The following is a 17,325-nucleotide window of genomic DNA, read 5'->3' as shown; positions in this document are numbered from 1 at the left end:
ATTGTATTTTTGATGTGTCGCGTAAATGTCACGATGTGTTATCAAAACCCCGGCTTGTGACATTTAGGGGACGCAATAAAGGCGCCTGTTTTCTCCTCGAGCGTGGCCGCGCATGCGCAGTCCAGCTTGAGCTGGCGGAGAGTACGCTTCATACGTGCGGCGCGCGCCCTCGCCTCGGCCAATCAGCGTCGAGGTAAACACTTGATTGCGTCATTGTTATTGTGCGTTGCTCGGAGGGAGCACCAGCTGCTCGGGGTTCTGTGGATATTTCGCCACAGTTTTGCGAATTTGCCACATTAAAATATTTAGGCCAGGTTGTTCAACACTTAAAACGAAGGAAGAGACCAAGCGGCGCCATGTCCACACCAAAGGACGCTTCTTCGGAGGAGAGTTTGCAAGGTATTGTAAAATGGCTGCTTTTGTTCTGAAATGGCACTTGCTAGTATAAAAAATGTGGAAAAGCCTCACGACGAGCTTCTAAAATATATTTTGTTTTTAACTTAAAGTTTAGCGAGTGTTTCTGCAAATTTGACGAGTCAGCTATTCTTGCAGTACCTCCTAACTGAATTCTATGTACATTTTCTTTGGTCAAAAAATATATGTCGCCATTAGCGTATTTGTCTATTTATATTTTTTCCTCATGATTTTTCCAGGGTCGTGGGTGGAGTTCCACTTCAGCGGGGCGGCCTCACAAAGCAACACTCGCCACGGTAGCCAAGAGCTCGTAATGCCCACGTCCACTCAGCAGGATGACGTGGAAAACATGTTGCTGGACGCCCAACACGAGTCTGGCAGGAGCAGCTCCAGCGGAAGCTCGCAGTGCAACAGGTTTGCGCGTGGGGAAAAAAGGGGAACTGAAGTGGTTGTGAAATGCTGCAGAAAGTCACTCTGACCCTTTTGTCCCCTTTTGCAATAGCCCACGCAGAGCGCTGACCCCTCTGGTGTGGAGAGGCTCTGGGGGAAGCAGCTTGCAGGTAGTAATAAGTCATGATTTGATCCAAAGCTCATCATTCAATATAAACACAAAAAGAAAGTAGTAGTTCAAGTAGCCAGGCTATTAGCTATCACTGTTGGAAGTATGTGTGTACCCTGCTTTAAATTTATAAACATCAGTCGTACCCTGACCAAACCCACAATGTGTATTTTTAGTCGGAAGAGGACCTTCAGGAAAGAAGACAGGAAGTGGAGCTGATGATGAAGAAAAACGGAGACTGGATCTGGGACTGGTCCAGTCGACCCGAGAACAATCCGCCGAAGTACGGTTCAGCTTTTTGTGTAATTGCACAATAGTAGTAGGTACACAAGCTCTTAGAGAGATCATGATTTAATATTACTCTAGATATGTTTTAATTCTACTTAGTAAAAGTACTTAAAGCTGCACTATATAGTCTGTAGCCACTAGCAAGATTTGAATGTAGCCTTTGGTCGCTGAGGCAACAAGCTTGCTAGCATGACTGAAATGCTACCGGTTTGATGTATTTTATTTTTATTTTTGGAATATACAATCAATTCAAACATAAGAGAAGCGATCAACTTACCCGATGTTTTACGCACGCCATGATAAATTAAGAAATACAAATTAAAAATTAAATTAGATGAAGAGCACTGGCACCTTTTGTTTACAATTAGGAAATATGGTAATGGTGGCTCATAATTATGTCGTCGGTGCCCTTAGACAGGCCACCTGTCACTGGGGGGGGCAATGAAAGTTTGATGTGCTCGTCCGCAGGGAGTTCCTGCTCAAGCACCCCAAGCGCTCCACCCCGCTCAGCATGCGCAACAGCAGCGTCATGAAGGAGGGCGGCGTCCTCTCGCCCGACTTCCTGCAGCTCTTCCTGCCCTCCTTAATCATCTCGCACATGCTCGCCATCGGCCTCGGGTAAGACTCGAGTTGCCGTGCATCAGCATCTCGAGGAAGTGGAATATTGCGGACATGTTGACTTCATGTCAGGAGTTCAATTCAAAAAGGTGAAACGGAGTCATTAAAATCACAAAAGTCATGTTGATTGTGTTTGGGTTTCAAATTCAGCTTTCAAATTAGGGTAAGGTTTGAAAGTAGGGTTTTAAGATAGGTTTAGGGTTTGAAGCTATGTTTAAGGATTTCCAAGAGACGCGACTTCACCTTGGCTCTTGTACTCACCGTCGATGGCTGTGGGAGATGTTTTTGAACATGCTCGACTCTGTTCTCTTTGGAGTGTTCGTCCCATTCAAATAGCAAATTTGTCCCAAAAAAATGGCTTCAATGATCCAAACCAAACACGTGGCATTAATTGTGCTGCTAACCTTACAAAACTTGAAAAATCAACGTGAATGTTTTGAGGGTAAGTGGTAAACTTCCATAACCTAATCACCTTCACCTGTGCTAAAAAAGACTAGGGAGTGCCTGCACTGCCACCTGTGGTCATTTACTGCAAATGCAAGCAAAACTAACATGTGGCTCCTACACCAAGTATGATTACAAGGATTTCAAAGTTAGGGGTCAAATTAGTGTTAGGGTTTCAAATTGATATGATTTAGTTATATAATTCATGTGGTCTTTTTAGGATATACATCGGCAAGCGTCTGAGCTCCCACAGCACCTTCTGAGAAGTGTCGCATTCGGACCTTGACGAGACCTCGGCTTGCCTTAAAATGAGAAGATGGAATGTGACAAATCAAATGACTGTGGGTCATATGACTGAAATCACGTAAGGACTCGTAAGACCATCCCAGTTTCCTGCTGCTTTCTTCAGTTCCGTCGTACGTCTTTGCTTTGAATCACTTGATCAGTTGGTAATTTGTAACTGTGAATAACTATTTTGTCATTTGTATCCAGGGGATCATTCATGTACTGTGATTACGTCACTACAAATTGTGCTGTGATACTTGTAGAGAAAAAAAAAAAAAAATGTGATGCACAAATATGCTCCATGATGTTCAATAAAACTTGCAAACGAATGTGGCTTTGTCACTTATGTGAAAGAAAATCCCCCAGAAGATGAACACAATTAAAATTTTATTGAACTTTGGTCAAAATAAGAAACAAGTGAATACATTGCCACCATGTTAGGAATCAATGGACAAAGACAATGTGTGTTGTGTTGTTTTGTCTGAATGTACTTGGAACCTTCGTGTCTGCGTTCACATTTATGTGTTGGTTGGGCGGTGACGTGTTTGGAGGAACTTCCCCAATTCGTAAGAACACGGATGAGGACCGTCGGTACTCCTTCAATTGGGAGGCACTCTTTTTATCAGCCACGCGCATGTGTGCAACGTTTATTCATAGACAGCCACGCGTAGCAGCGGCGTATGATGACATCACGCTAGAAAATATGAATAACAAATAATGCACATGAGGTGCGGGGGTGGCGGGAGGGCGGGACTTGTAGCTGTCACTCATAGAAAGTCGGAATTAAGGCTGCAGATTCCCTTTGTCCGTCTTGTGCCGTGCGCTTCACCAGCCCACTAAAAAGCTCAAAAATCAAGATGACCTTGACACACACAAATTCACACACATTCGCTCTCACACATTATTAGTTATGTCCAACAGCGGTTTTGGACTGGTAGTCCCAAAATAGTAGTTCAATAAACATGTTTTGCTTGAAATCTGCTAAAAAAAAATTAAAAAAAAAAGAAGAAGGAAAAAAAAAAAAAAAAAAAAAGACAGTGGTGCGACTGGACATGTTCCACCTCTCTACAACATAAAAACATGCAAAGCAATATACATACTTCTAAATTTAAAAACACATCTGTCGTTTTAGTTTCTTTTTATTATGTGGATGACAAGGTGTACTTGAGTAGATACAGTCAGTGAAATCAGGTCACTGTATTGGATGGGTGGGGGGAGGGGGGGGGGGGTAAAGTAAGTACGAGGCGGGGAAGAAAAAAACAAAAACAAAACCAGTCCGCTCTCCAGATTCACGGCCACCTCCACCAGCAGATACGCGGCCGACGGGAGGGAGGGAATGTTACAGTTAGTTAGTTTGTTTGTTTTTTCTTTCCACCGGCCGTTAATCCGGGGCTCGGGAACCTTTCAAACGGCGGTACGATGTCACTTCTCGGAGGGGCGGGAGGGATTTCTTACGAGCCTTTAAAAATGGTGAAACGAAGGTTAAAAATGTCAACACAAACAACGTTCAAGAGTTTGACCTCCGTCGATTCGACCCAGATTGGGTTATCCGGGTCACTGGGGGGTGGGAGGGGCGTGGTGACTGCCCTGATGCCGAAAGGCAAAAACAACCTTAAGCTTAGATTCAAAATAAAACAGACCTACGGGTCGGCCTCCAAAAACGTAGACGCGTGCTTTCGAAAATTCTTCACCGGGAGGACGACGAGGCCGTTTTCTTTTTTTTCTTTTCTTTTTTTTTTTTCATCTTGTTGTTCTTATACAGATAGACACGTAGTAGGCTGAACTACAACAGGGACGCACGCCCAAAGCCCGTCCTTGCTTCTTTCTAGTTGATCTTGTCCTGGAAAATGTACAAGTTGTTGGTGGCAGCCACGGCGATCACGTTCTCTTTGGGGTGCCAGGCCGTGTGCAGGATCTTCTTGTTGAAGTCCAGGCTGTCCACGCTGATCTCGTCCTTCTTCCGCTTGCCGCCCGTGGACACCTTGCGCGGCTTGAGCGTGGCCCGCGGCTTGCTGCTCTCCCGGGACGCCTCCAGCGTGATGTCCCGCCGGGTGTTGCGGTCGAACATTCGGAAGAAGTTGTTGTACGAGCCCGTCATGATGGCACTGGGAGAGAGGGAGGGGCTTGTTAGAAGCGTGGGAAATGGACAATGTGGCTCAGTGCTTCCCACAATTTACAGATACCGCAAATTTATTTTTAAACAACAGGCAGCACTGAAGTTTATTGGGGAAAAACAGTGTAATTGAGAACAAAAAGAGTCAGATAAGTGTGTTTTACTGAAACTGCCTGTAAGTACTGTTGTATTCTGTTTGTATTAGGGCTGGGACTGAATCTTGTACTATGAGATCTTGTGGGATTAGAATGCTTACTTGGACAACTGTGCGATCAAGAGCGTGATAAGTGCGTGTAATTATAAGTGTGTGTAATTATAAGTTCTCGATATCAAATTTTCACCTGTTGCAGGTGCATTTGAACATAAAATTTAGTGTCGAACCTTGGCCTGTTTCAGCTAGAATTCTGTTGTGTGTGTGTGTAGCAACAGGTGGATGCTGTAGTTAATTGCACATTCTGCCATCTAGTGGAAAAGCATTTAATTGTTCTGTCTGTCACGGTTATAGTTAAGAAATTTACGATATGGTAACTGTAGTGCATAAATAATAATTGTCATGAAAAATAAAATGCGTTACACCGGATAATTTGATCCAAATTTGATCCTATGGCACAGTGGTTGTGAATCTGGTGTGGGCAGCAAGAGTACCGACCTGTCACTGCCATTCCAGCAGCACTCAAACTTATCGAAGATGCAGTCATTTTCATACAAAGAGCACAGTTTGCTGCGAAGGTATTCATGGACCTGAAGAGAAAGTAAAACCACGATGCAAATTAGTCATCATTAATTAACATGTTGGGTTGACATCATTTTATTTACGGAGTCATTTCACTTTGAAACGGTCTTCACTGCACCTGATACGTCTCGACTGGCCGGTTCTCCATGTTGAGGTCCCAAACTTTGACAGAGAGGTAGTCACGTGTCATCATGTAGCGCCCGCTGTGACTGAACTTCACGTCGGAGATGGACGAGATGATCTCGGAGAAGAAGGAGCGGCTGCTGGGGTCCTCGGGCTCCTCGAAGACTGCAAATCGAAAATCAAACATACTTTTCGCATAAGAATGAAAGAAAAAAAAAAAAAAAAAAAAAAAAAGCAGAATATGGCGGTGATGACGGCAACTCACACTTTGAGTGGCGGTCGCAGAGCGCCGCCGCTCGCATGTCGCACAGCCGGATCGTGCCTTTGCTACTGCTGTACACAAATACATTGCATTGGTGGGGATGGCACTCTGCCGCCGTGATGACTTCCGTCAGCTCCTCCATATTAGCGGGCTTGATGTCTACAATATCTGGGAGGGGGCGGAGTTAAAGGCGACAACGAGGAACAAAACAAAACAGCTGTCATAAGAGGGTTACAAACTCCTGGAATAGGGATGGGTACCTTCCATGTTTGAACCGGTTCTGTTCCAATTCTCGGTCGCTGGGAATCGATACCGGTACTTTTGTACTCTCTCGCACTCACTTTTTAATGTATTTATTTATTCGGCTGGTAATAAGAAATGTTCATCATTGTTTATTTAACAGTCAAATATTTCTAAAAATCAACATAAGTTACTTTTTTAATATATAAAACTTGACAAAGAAAGTACAATTAATACACAAATTAATATTACAACAAAAAGTGTGAAGCAAAGTTCCGTGCAAAGAACAACACAATAATAATAATACATTGATAAATTAATAATGGAGGTTATCTTCGTTTTTTTTTTTTTTAAAGAACATAAAGCCTGCCACGTGCTGAGTTCTAAGTTCAAACCCACGTTGGACATATAGCCAAAAAAATAAATAAATATTATTATTTTTTTAAATATATAAAAGAAATTAAAAAATAAAAATAAAATAAAAATAATCTGTGGGGGAAGACTGGCCTCTCAGTTTCTGCGCGGGTGACGTGTGCAGCGAGGGAGGACGCCGCTGACATCTCCCTCTCTGTCTCAGCCATGCAGGTATTGTCAGCCTACGCGGATGCTGTCATACTTCATAAACTGTACTTGCTTGGCTAGGTACCGCAAAAATCTCGCTTATTTTTTAAAACCCGGAAATGTATTCTTAGCGTGTGGAATCATACGCGAGTGGGTGACATCAGTACGCTGGTGTGCATACATGTTGTGTTCAAGCACGCCTTAGAAACTCGTCAACTGTTCTACTCTCGCACAATTTCGAAAGACGTGCTTCAGAACCAAAACATGGCACCGTTTAATTTTATGTGAATCGGTGCTCAGAGTACCGACCCAAATCGGTCCATACCGCAAAAAGTACCGTCTTCGGTACCCATCCCAACTCCTGGATGATAACTCAAAATCTCCACTGCCCTAAGAAAAAGGATACTAAAACTTCTGTCTGTGATTTCCAAGTGCCATAAATTTATTCTTAGGTCATCTGCAGAGAGGTACGTTTCATGGTCACTATTTACAGAAATGGAATTAATGTGATAGGTGTGCGCATTTGCAAAGATCCTCCGCGGGCTGGCTTCTACCATGAGATCCATCGGCATTAGCACCGGTACCTGCAAGGCAACAACGAGGCACACATAAAGGCAGGCGCAGGCAAAAAAAATAATACAAAAAACAAGTGCTGAAAGTGAACATACCCGTAAAGAGGTGATTCTAAAGGGGTCTATGAGTCGGCCATCTTCATATTTCAGGTTGTAGCCTTCCGCCCGTTTGTCTCGTTCACTTATTTTCCACAATTTGATCGTTTTATCTGATAAAAGGAAACATTGGATTAGAGACGAAGTTTAGGCAGAGCAGGGAAAAAAAAAAAAAGAAGTGATCTCTTACCGTTTGTTGAAAGTAGAAAGTGAGCAGCGTTCTGTTGGGGAAGCCATCGAATTTTATTGATTTTCTCCTCAATTTCTAAACTTTTCAAGTAGTCAAATTCTGGCTCGTGACTCTGAAAAGTGCTATAAACGTTATACTCGCCACGCAGGTGTGGACGATTTTTCGACTGTCAAGTAAAAGCAAAAACACAATTCAACAATTAGTGACTTATTGGATAAGAAGTACAAAAAAAAATTTGCTCTCTTAAAATTAGGCAACATTTAAACACCTCCTGCTCGTGTTGAAATATCACTACTCTGCCGCCCTTGTCTCCCGTAGCGAGCAGCTCTCCAGAATAGTTGAATTCGACCGTGGAGATTATGTCAGCTAAAAATAGAAACAACAAGCTGTGATGATGTGTAAAAATATCTGCATTCAGTTACAGTCGCATGCTGTAAAAATAAATAAATAGATAAATCACAACAAAAACAGCTCAAAACACATTTGACATTTTGTTTTAGACATGATGATGATGATTCAACCTAAGAAGATAAACGTCAACACCCCCCCCCCCCCCCCCCTTTTCAGTGTTGGAATAAAAATCTCACGGTCTCAACTAAGGTCAAGCATCTCGTCCCTCTTAAAACAGATCAAATATCAGATGACGATGACAAAAGCGTAGGGAGCGTAGCATGTTGTATAAACAAGTACATGTACAAAAAAAAAAAAAAAAAAAAAAAAAAAAAGTATAAAGTTGTCTTTGTTCAGGGCATACTGCACTCCACCATCGCGGAGGAAATTGTCCAATTTCACTTAGCTGGTCTGAAAATGATCATGTATTTACGTTAAATGTATCGTTATTCATCTATGCATGCCAGCAACGTAATGACAGGCAGAACAATCAAATTATTAATTTGGAGGCAGTTATTAAGATTCAAACGGTTCCACTCTGAAATATATCGACACACATATCGAATCGTCTCTTATTGGAGAAGGAAATGTCACATTTCCAGTACAGTGTAATGCCGCTGGGGTTAGGTTAAAAAATAAATAATACCTGCAATAAATGAAATCCGCGAAGTAGTTAGCTTTATGTTTTACATTTATTATAAATGTTTTAAGCTCTAAAACCCCTCAACACACTTTCCTCATCAAGGCATTTACATTTTCTCACATTTCTCTCTTGATTAAACATTCTCAATGTTCAAACCACTTTTTTTTAATTTTTTTTATGTTTTTATAAAATAGGTACATTACTGTAAAAAAAGAAAAGAAAAAAGCATGCAAATGTATCTAACATGACAACAAAAAGTCATTGCATCATACCTTCACGATCACGAACTGATTTTTGGGTTTCTATAGCTACTATACTGAATCAAATCGTAATCCCACTGAGTTGAACTGAATCCAACCGATTCGTTCCACTATCAAATCAAACGTCTTCGAGTCAGGTGATCTTATTTAAACCTTCCCTAACCTCTTGAATGCACTTGTTTAATGTGTCAGTACTTTAAGCACAACTAGCTGTTTTCTAAAAGTGACCTTAAAGACAAAATTCACCACTGGCATTTGAACCAGACCACTATATTTTCCATGATGCCTATTTATTTGCCTTTCTGTGGCGCTTTGTTTCTCTGTTATAACTTTCTGTTGGAAACTGTGACACTAAGGTCACTAGCCAGCAGCCACCACTTCCCTGTGGGAACATCCTGTGTGAAGGCTCGCAACAGCGAGGTACTATTGATCAATTGTTAGGCCTGCCAAACACAAAGCGACCGAACATGACTTAACTGCTTAACTGGACAGTCAGCTTATTCAACTGCACACCTGCCGAGTGACCGTTGCATACACTGATTTTCTTATCAAGAAAATTTTGAAGCACAACATGTACTGGACTGTATTATTTTTACTGAACCACAAACGTGGCGTGATTGTCAAGGAAGAAAGGGATTGCCTTGGCACTGACTGTTGTTCTATTATAAAAATACAGGAAATGACAGACAAATTAAGGAAAGAATGTGACAGTTTTTTTTGGGTTTTTTTAGGGAACACCCTATTCATAGATTGCAACAATGCATTTTGGAGACAAGGACTCTCCATACCCCGCTCTTACACAGCTACAAATGGAATTGATGGAGCTGTGCCAGAAGTACTGAAACAGTGAACATATTTCTTACTTGCTACAGCTCAACAGGCAACACCTTAAAATCTTTGTCTCCTTTGCTTCCATCTTAAATTAGATGTTAATTTTCATTGAGTCCTTCTTTAAATGCTGTTTTTGTATTGGTCTTTTTCACTACTATATGGACAGGTTCTCCGTTTTAAATACATATCGGTGCTTTAATTCATCAACGTGTCATTAAATATTCATTGCTATTCGAATAATTGCACTTACTTGTCCATTGATGTGGCAATTGGATTATATTATAGTTATACTTCTATTTATTACTGCCACGACCTACCAGGCAACAACTTTTTAATCTTATTTTATTATTTTTATTATTTTTGTCTAAATGTGAATATTGCTGCTGTAAATAGTTGGACTTGCCTTCAAAAGTTTAGATAAGGTCAAATAAAGTTCACCTGTAAAGTTTACAGTGCATTTTAGGTTCATCCTAAAATTCCACATTAAGCAAACATCCGTACCTCTTCGTGAATAATGTAGTTTTACTCTTATGACTATTGGTGTATTTCACTGTACCTTTAAGTGTTATTCATTTCATCGTGTTATTCATTTCATGTAACATAACCTGCTTTCTCCTTCCAATCCATACATAGAAAGCAGATTAATTACTAACGGTACACGCTATCGAATGAATGAAGTCGAGCGTGAGGTCAATTTATGGGCGCAGTGCAATGACGTCACGTCCACAGGCGCTCCCCCTTCAATAGCTAGCCTCCGTGTAGCATTCGGCTAGCTAGCCCCCCCACACATAGTAGCGTCTCCATTTCAAGACGAACGTACGTTCGACACACAAATACACTTACGCCCTCCACCCTACCACCGTAGCAGAGCCGCGGCGACCGCGAGCCCCCAACTAAACCCGCGAGAAGCGCAAAAGAGCGGCTTGCTCACCACCTCCTCCTCCTTCATTCCAGCCTAGCCTAGCCGCGCTAACGTTAGCCACATACCTTCCGCAACATCTTCATCTATCGCTCCTTTCACTTGAGAGAAACACCACTGAAAATCATTTCCTCCTGCAACCCCTGGAAGGTAAACAAAAAAAGAGAGACAAGTGTCAGTTTTGTCACGACAACGCGTTACGTTTCGATGGGGGGAGGGAAAAAAAAAAAAAAAAAAAAAGACTTGACAGTGGCACAGTTTTGACAGCTAGCACGCTAGTTAGCTTAGCCGGCTAACTTGCAGACACTCAGGGCCATCTCTCACACACACATACATGCATACATACACGCATACACACACGAGCTAAGCGAGGTGGTGGATCCTTTTCCTTCCCTATAAAGTAGCTCACCCGCCATTGCTTCATTTAGCAGCGCTTTTTGCTGTACACGGCGCGTCCGATGCCCGAAACGACGCGCGCGGCTCGCTCGGAGTTAACGGTGAACATCCACGATCGCGGTGAAACGCCGGGGCTTGAGGATCTGTCAAGACCGCACAAATTATCCGTGATTTTTTCCCCCCCTCCTCTCCCCCTTTCCAAAATGGCGCACGGGTCATGGAGCGGTGACGTCATGCACGCATGCCACCCTCACGCGCCGGCTGTCCATCCTGCTTCCAGCATCATCATCACCGAAGAAAGTGGGATCGTTGGAATGTCATGTTATTTTATTTTATTTTATTTAGCGAAGATTTTACGTTCCCATTACTGTACACAAGCGTTCTTTTCAAGTCTATGCAAAATACGAGTGCCTCAATAACACCTGCACGAGAATGTGATCATTTATTATTTTTTATTATTTTTATTACTAAGACAGTAGAACAAACCACATATACAATAACATCCCGAAATCGGCATCATACATTTTTGTAAATTCAAATAAATGTTGAAAAGTGTCAATTGTACACGTCAGTACTATGTTTTAAAATATAATACTTAAAAATAAATATAAAATGTTACTTACAAGTATCTCCCCTAAGTGTCAATTCTATTTATTGTTTCAATTTAAGTAGCTACATAAAATATATAATTATGACACTTTGCAAGGGTTTGTATTTCACGGGTTAATGAGCACCACCTAGTGGAAAAGTAACAAATATGCAGAATGATTTTGCATTGACGACACAAATGCGTGAGTGTGATGATTGTAACGCTACACCAACTTAAATTTAGTAACATCACTGCAGCAGCAACACACAATTTTGTATAATAATAATAACAACCACCTACCATATGTGACGCTCGTGTGTAATTACATTTTTAAAATATAATCTACGTACAGTATTTACTTTAAAAAAAAATCAATACTTAAATTGTTCTTAACGTCCCTTAGAGTTTATGATTTATTGATTCTATTTATAAGAAGGGCCATAAAATAAATAAACGTGATACCTTTCAAGCGTTTGTATTTCACGGTCAAGGAGCACCACCTAGTGGAAAAATGACAACAATGCAGAAAATGTGCAGAAAATCTTTCCTCAAGAGGTCCGAATAAATCTTTCTTGATGTGACGTCACAGCGGTAACATTTACGAATTAATGATAATTACACAAAATAAATGGAAAAGGCACAATGATCAAAATGCACCACATGAGAGGAAAGGGTTATTTACAGATACTCGCATTGTGTAATATGTTGCACTTTGTGTTTTGTTACACAGAAAATTTGTATCATAAGACCACATAACTGATTGAAATATTTTATTTACAGAAGGTGACAAGAACTAGAAGTAAACTTCAGGTTGACAAAAATATTAAATATATATATTTTTTTTAGGTTCCTCAAGGTTTTCAAGTGATAGTTCAAGTCCATCCGCGTTAGGAACACTGCTGTAAAAGGTAAGCAGACCTGCAATGAGTTTTGTTTGAGGCAAATTAAAGAATGCCGAACCTTTGCTCCCATGTCAGGTAGCACGTTCTCTCTGATCATAGAACTTCAAAAATACTCCACATCTATTCTTTACATAAAGTTGCTGAGTCACATACTGAGTCAATTTCTGTTTTTCTTTTCATTGACGATCAAGGAATTCAGTCCCATCCAGGTCTTGATACCCTCCAGAGTCCAGACTGTATGTCTTTTTTGTTTTGTTGGATCTGACTACAGATCTACAGGATTCAATTTTGTGGCCCCTGAGCTGCACCCATCCATAAATTCTTTTTTATTGAATTACTGTATGTCTTGACTGCATATTTTAAGTACAAAATAATATATAATACTAAATAATAATACTTAATGAACCAAGTGCTTTCCAACCTGGTGTATTGCCGCACAAACGTTGACAAAGTTACGGCAGTTTTGGTGCTTCTTTGACTTTCAGTTTTTTTCTTACCGCCACTTAGTGGACAGGAGGGGTATTGCCGTTTCATTGTTCCATTGTTTTGAAACCATTCCCCCATTGATAGTTCCTCTAATTTGGATAAATTGCCCTGAACTTTGAGGTGTGGAGTCCCATTTGAACTTTTTGGTTCCAGGAACTCTTGTTACCAGGTCATTTTAAACAGAAGCTCCATAGACGAGAGTTAGCACGTGGCCAAAAGCTGCAACTCCTCCTGGGGGGGGAGTACAGTCATTTTGGCTAACATATGATTTTCATTTTGACTTGGATAACAAAAGAAATGCGCAGTAAAGATCAGAAATGAGAAGATTTCCTACTTTACTCAAAAACAGTCCCCATTCAATTTCCATACTTGCGATTCCACCGTGTACAAAACAATGAACGGTTGTTTTGAACGTCTTTGCCAAAACAGAAGACCGAACAATCAGCGCGAGGAAAAATCGCAACCTTGACTGAGCGCACGTTTTTGAAAACGTTGCGCTTTAATGAGCGCAACCGTCCTAATTGCCGCGTCTATTGGATTTTTTGTCCTCGCTTTTCGCCAGAGTTCAGCGTGTATTGTGAGTGTGCGCGCGTTCGCTGGCTGGCTCACTGCAGCTTGATCAGGTATAAGGAGAGGTGTTGACTTTATTCCGAGCCTCCAGTAACACCACTGACTCTGATAGTTCCCGATCCCGCCGGGAATTCATTATAAGACAGCTAGAGGCTGCTCGCGGACGCTTCCCGCGCTCGGCCGTATGTTAACGTGTCGCTGTGGCGCCGGGCAAACATGTGGTGCAGCTGCTTTCTCTGGCTGTGGGCAACCTGGAGAGATTGATTGGTGAGCCTTCTGTTTCATCCAGGATCAGGGCCACATTCAGCAGACACGCCGCCTCCGGAGAAGACGCCATTTTCCGAGGAAAATATGGCTCATTACCAGTGCGGGCAAAATGAAGGTGTATTGACTTTTCTTTTTGAAAGCATCTCTTACACACAACACACCTATTGTTTATGTTTTATGTACTGGTTAAAAAAAAACCCCAACAACTCAGGCACCTTTCACATTTCTCAACATGTATTGTGTATTTATTCTTTAAAATCAAACAAAGCGCTCTTCTACTAACATACAAGTAGGTCAGTTTCGACTATTTGCCTTTTGAAATAGTACTACCGGTAACCACAAATTACTCATCTTTTAACTACAGCCCGACCACGCTTGTATTGCAAAACGTGCATCTCAAATCATTGTTCCCTATTAAACTGAATGGAAATGTCATCAATCCGTTCCAGCCTCCCCCAAAACCATGAGGAAAATAGCAAAACATACACCAATGACATTAATAAGCATTAATTCAATGGCTATTGTGTTACTCTTTCTGGTGTGCCAACCTCGGCCACCTGAGGCCAGTATAATACAGTCATATGGTGGTATCTGGTATATGCAGGGTATAGGAAAAGATAATAGACCGCCTCTCTCTCTCTCTCTCTCTCTCTCTCTCTCTCTCTCTCTCTATATATATATATATATATATATATATATATATATATATATATATATATATATATATAAATTTAGGCCACACAGTTCTTAAAACAGGCAAAAAGTGTTTTCCATGAAAACACAGGACTTGCCCTGCCCCCGTAAGCCATAGTAATATTAGTTGTTCTTCGCAGAGGATAAAAAACATATGCAAGAGTATTTGTTTTATTTGTCTATGTGTTGTGTCACTATTTGTGTACAAATATCCATTAATTGAAAGGTCATAACACCACAAATTTGATGCAATTTGTTGCATTATTAGCGCTAAGCTATGCAGACTTTCAAGGCAACGCAACAGTTCTTTGTGTACGAAATACTAAGTAACTCTAAACATCAACAAATGATGTGCTTAAAAAATGTTTTTAAAGAAATGGTACCCCACAAAAATCAAACATAAAGTAGCTCGATTAATGTTGTTGGTTGACTCTATACACACACACACCTGACACACAAACAGACCCCTCCCCCATGTTTGGTCCATCAGACAGTTTTTAAAACTAAGCATTGCTGCGCTCAGGGGCATGAAGCTGTGTCCAGGCAGCAAAAGACAAACACAATTAATTATTCAACACTCTTGTTTTTTTTTCTCCCTTTTTCTTCTTTCTGGCAGATTTTGGCTGCGTTGTCTCTATAGCATCCGTCCGCCTTGGCGAGCTGGAAGCCAGGAGGGGCCCCGCACATGAGCGAGCTTGAGGTCCTTGATATGATTTGCATGCGCAGATCAGCGGAGGTCAGACGCCGAGGACCCTTCATGTGAGCCGCCGTCTTTTTATTTATTTTTTTTCTCTTCTTCCATTTTCCGCTCACTGCGGTGTTAAACCCCAAACATCGACGGAGGCAAGTGTGTTTATATTATAGCAGAACTTCATGCAAGAAAGTCAATGTGTCATCATGTGTGATGTCATCAATATGATGTGAGACTTTTGACTTCTTTCGGCAGCAACTGAGGATTTACTCTGATTTTTCTTCTTTGGCTTTTTACAAGCTTTATTATAAAGAATAACAATACAGAATAAAGCGCAAATAAATAATAATAATAATAAATAAAACGAAAATAACAATAAAAAGATAAATACCTGTAAATGAGATTGTTTTAAATAAATCTCCTCCCCTCACTTCAACATAGTTCCTTAACACCAAGATGGCACCAAAGCAATACTTTTATAATCGACATGGCTTTGACCTAATCATAAAAATGTTTTTTTTTTCTGCATATAATGGAACACAAATTTCAAAAGTAGCAAATTGCAAATATGCAAGAGGCAACAGTGCACTGCATTGACTCACTAAGTCGTCCAAAGTTGGAAGACTAACCAAATGCTAATTAACCGCTAGCTGCTGTTTGGCTAGCTGGTTGTCACTTCTTATATAAAAGGTTCTGTGTTTTTAATTGTTTAGCATTTTACATTACACAAGCAGTTGACTTTTTTTCCCCTCTTCTTTTTACCCTTGTATTTAAAAGTTGTCAGTTGCCAACAAAGGTAGAGTTATCTTCACGTTTTATTTTAGACTAGTGGTGAATTATTTTTTTATCTGCATTTATACAGTTTTTGTAAAAAGATAATTTAGAGGCCTGAAGTTCCTATTTTACAGTGGTTAACGTTTTACTTGTATGACAGAAGTGACAACACTTTGTTAAAAAAAAAAAAAAAGTTTTCTTTCTCCTCTCTCTAATGGTACACAAAATAATCACTGCCTAAGTACAGCTCAGTTCTATTTCATTTTTTAAGTTGAATACATTTGCACTTAAACTTAAAGTTGTTTTGTTTTTTTGGTAAAAACTGAGTTTATCATTTACATGCAATACATTTTGATTAAATGATATTATTTAAATACAGTCCTACATAATTTTAGTGTTGATCATAATACTTTATGCACTGAGAGAACCAAATATTTTTTTAGGTGGTACTTGGAGCCAAAAGTTATAAAACCATTTATATAAAGAACATCATCTAATTTTGCACTTTTAGGACATTTTTTTCCCCATTGAAATATGTGCATTTTGCTAACATTTTTTTTTGCTGTGGTGTAGTATTTGTTTAACCAGTCAGATTTCAAATTTGTCCGCACTGTCCCTCGATGATGACATCATTTTTCTGTCCTCTGATTGTGGTTGGTTATAGCAAAACTGTTCAACTAGCAAAACACATTACTATGTTTATTAATGTATTTTATCGATATGTTTGAGTAGATGAATATTGATTTTGATGTAAAAAGTATGAAAGGGTGGATTGTGTTAGTCACCGGTAGCAAATGCGCAGCCCACCACCACTGCTTTGATTGTCGCATCAACTGTGTGACGTGCATCTTTTACATACAGTTCGCTAATGTGTGCACTAGATGGCAGTATGACACTTATTATTATTCAACCGCGAGTTCCCCTTTTACAAGATGTGATGATGACACATTGAAGGCCACCAACTATTTCCCGGTATAAGTGTCACCCAACACCTTCTATAATTACACTTGATTTAACATTTAATTTCATTTTACTGTGTTTTTGCTGCACTGCGCTGCCAATCTATTAAGCTTCTCTACAACTCGACTTCTTTTTGTCTACGGGCTTATTTGGACATCACATCCAATATATTCTGAAGAAGAAGAAGAAAAAAAAAATCAATGAATCACACTGAGGAGAAATATTAGATGGTGATCCTTTGCAGAAAGCATGTCCTTGTAAAACGATCACATTGTAAATAAGACGGGTTAAATTGCACTTGTAGCTCGCCTTCAAACAGTCGGCCTATTCTCTCGGGGTGCTGTTTGCTGGATTGGGGGGGGCAAGTGAGTGCTGCACACTCCTCCTTCTAATAACGCCAGCAGACAATGAGAATCCCGGCTCATAACATAGCCCCCCCCCCCCCCCCCCCCACTG

The 17,325-nt window shown here is 40.5% G+C and overlaps 3 protein-coding genes across 4 annotated transcripts in view; 2 read left to right on the top strand and 1 right to left on the bottom strand.

Annotated features, from left to right (window-relative positions):
* The first annotated feature begins 172 nt into the window (after positions 1-172).
* Positions 173-2,937, top strand: LOC144001069 (BCL2/adenovirus E1B 19 kDa protein-interacting protein 3-like). 2 transcript variants are annotated; one of them, XR_013278368.1, is made up of 6 exons: positions 173-399; positions 654-828; positions 917-974; positions 1,150-1,256; positions 1,730-1,968; positions 2,544-2,937. XR_013278368.1 is itself a non-coding variant. In XM_077495030.1 (6 exons), the coding sequence occupies exons 1-6, from the start codon at positions 357-359 to the stop codon at positions 2,584-2,586; spliced, it is 576 nt and encodes a 191-aa protein (XP_077351156.1). In that variant the 5' UTR covers positions 179-356; the 3' UTR covers positions 2,587-2,937. The 2 variants fall into 2 exon arrangements, 1 of the variants encoding a protein (XP_077351156.1); XM_077495030.1 differs by having other exon boundaries at positions 179-399; positions 1,730-1,879.
* A 794-nt stretch (positions 2,938-3,731) lies between these two features.
* LOC144001068 (serine/threonine-protein phosphatase 2A 55 kDa regulatory subunit B delta isoform) lies at positions 3,732-11,138 on the bottom strand. Its single transcript, XM_077495029.1, has 10 exons — positions 10,951-11,138; positions 10,610-10,684; positions 7,767-7,864; positions 7,499-7,664; positions 7,309-7,421; positions 7,047-7,224; positions 5,843-6,007; positions 5,573-5,742; positions 5,371-5,462; positions 3,732-4,713 (listed from the first exon to the last, which is right to left on the bottom strand). The coding sequence occupies exons 1-10, from the start codon at positions 10,955-10,957 to the stop codon at positions 4,434-4,436; spliced, it is 1,344 nt and encodes a 447-aa protein (XP_077351155.1). The 5' UTR covers positions 10,958-11,138; the 3' UTR covers positions 3,732-4,433.
* A 2,666-nt stretch (positions 11,139-13,804) lies between these two features.
* The window catches only part of LOC144001409 (transcription factor COE3), a 105,998-nt gene continuing 102,477 nt past the window's right edge, over positions 13,805-17,325 (top strand). The window contains exons 1-2 of the mRNA XM_077495686.1: positions 13,805-13,866; positions 15,061-15,203. The gene's annotated coding sequence lies outside the window, so the exon portion shown is untranslated. The remainder of the gene's footprint in view (positions 13,867-15,060; positions 15,204-17,325) is intronic.

The sequence above is a fragment of the Festucalex cinctus genome, chromosome 14 (assembly GCF_051991245.1).
Source record: "Festucalex cinctus isolate MCC-2025b chromosome 14, RoL_Fcin_1.0, whole genome shotgun sequence".
Classification (NCBI taxonomy): domain Eukaryota; kingdom Metazoa; phylum Chordata; class Actinopteri; order Syngnathiformes; family Syngnathidae; genus Festucalex; species Festucalex cinctus.
This window is presented reverse-complemented; position numbering and strand designations above follow the sequence as displayed.

Coding starts and splice junctions, on each gene's coding strand:
- LOC144001069 (XM_077495030.1), top strand. CDS start 357: ATGTCCACACCAAAGGACGCTTCTTCGGAGGAGAGTTTGCAAG. Junction 975..1,149: donor CTGGGGGAAGCAGCTTGCAG/GTAGTAATAAGT, acceptor GTGTATTTTTAG/TCGGAAGAGGACCTTCAGGA. Junction 1,880..2,543: donor ATGCTCGCCATCGGCCTCGG/GTAAGACTCGAG, acceptor TGGTCTTTTTAG/GATATACATCGGCAAGCGTC.
- LOC144001068 (XM_077495029.1), bottom strand. Junction 7,665..7,766: donor TATTTCAACACGAGCAGGAG/GTGTTTAAATGT, acceptor TTTACTTGACAG/TCGAAAAATCGTCCACACCT. Junction 7,422..7,498: donor CTTTCTACTTTCAACAAACG/GTAAGAGATCAC, acceptor TCCTTTTATCAG/ATAAAACGATCAAATTGTGG.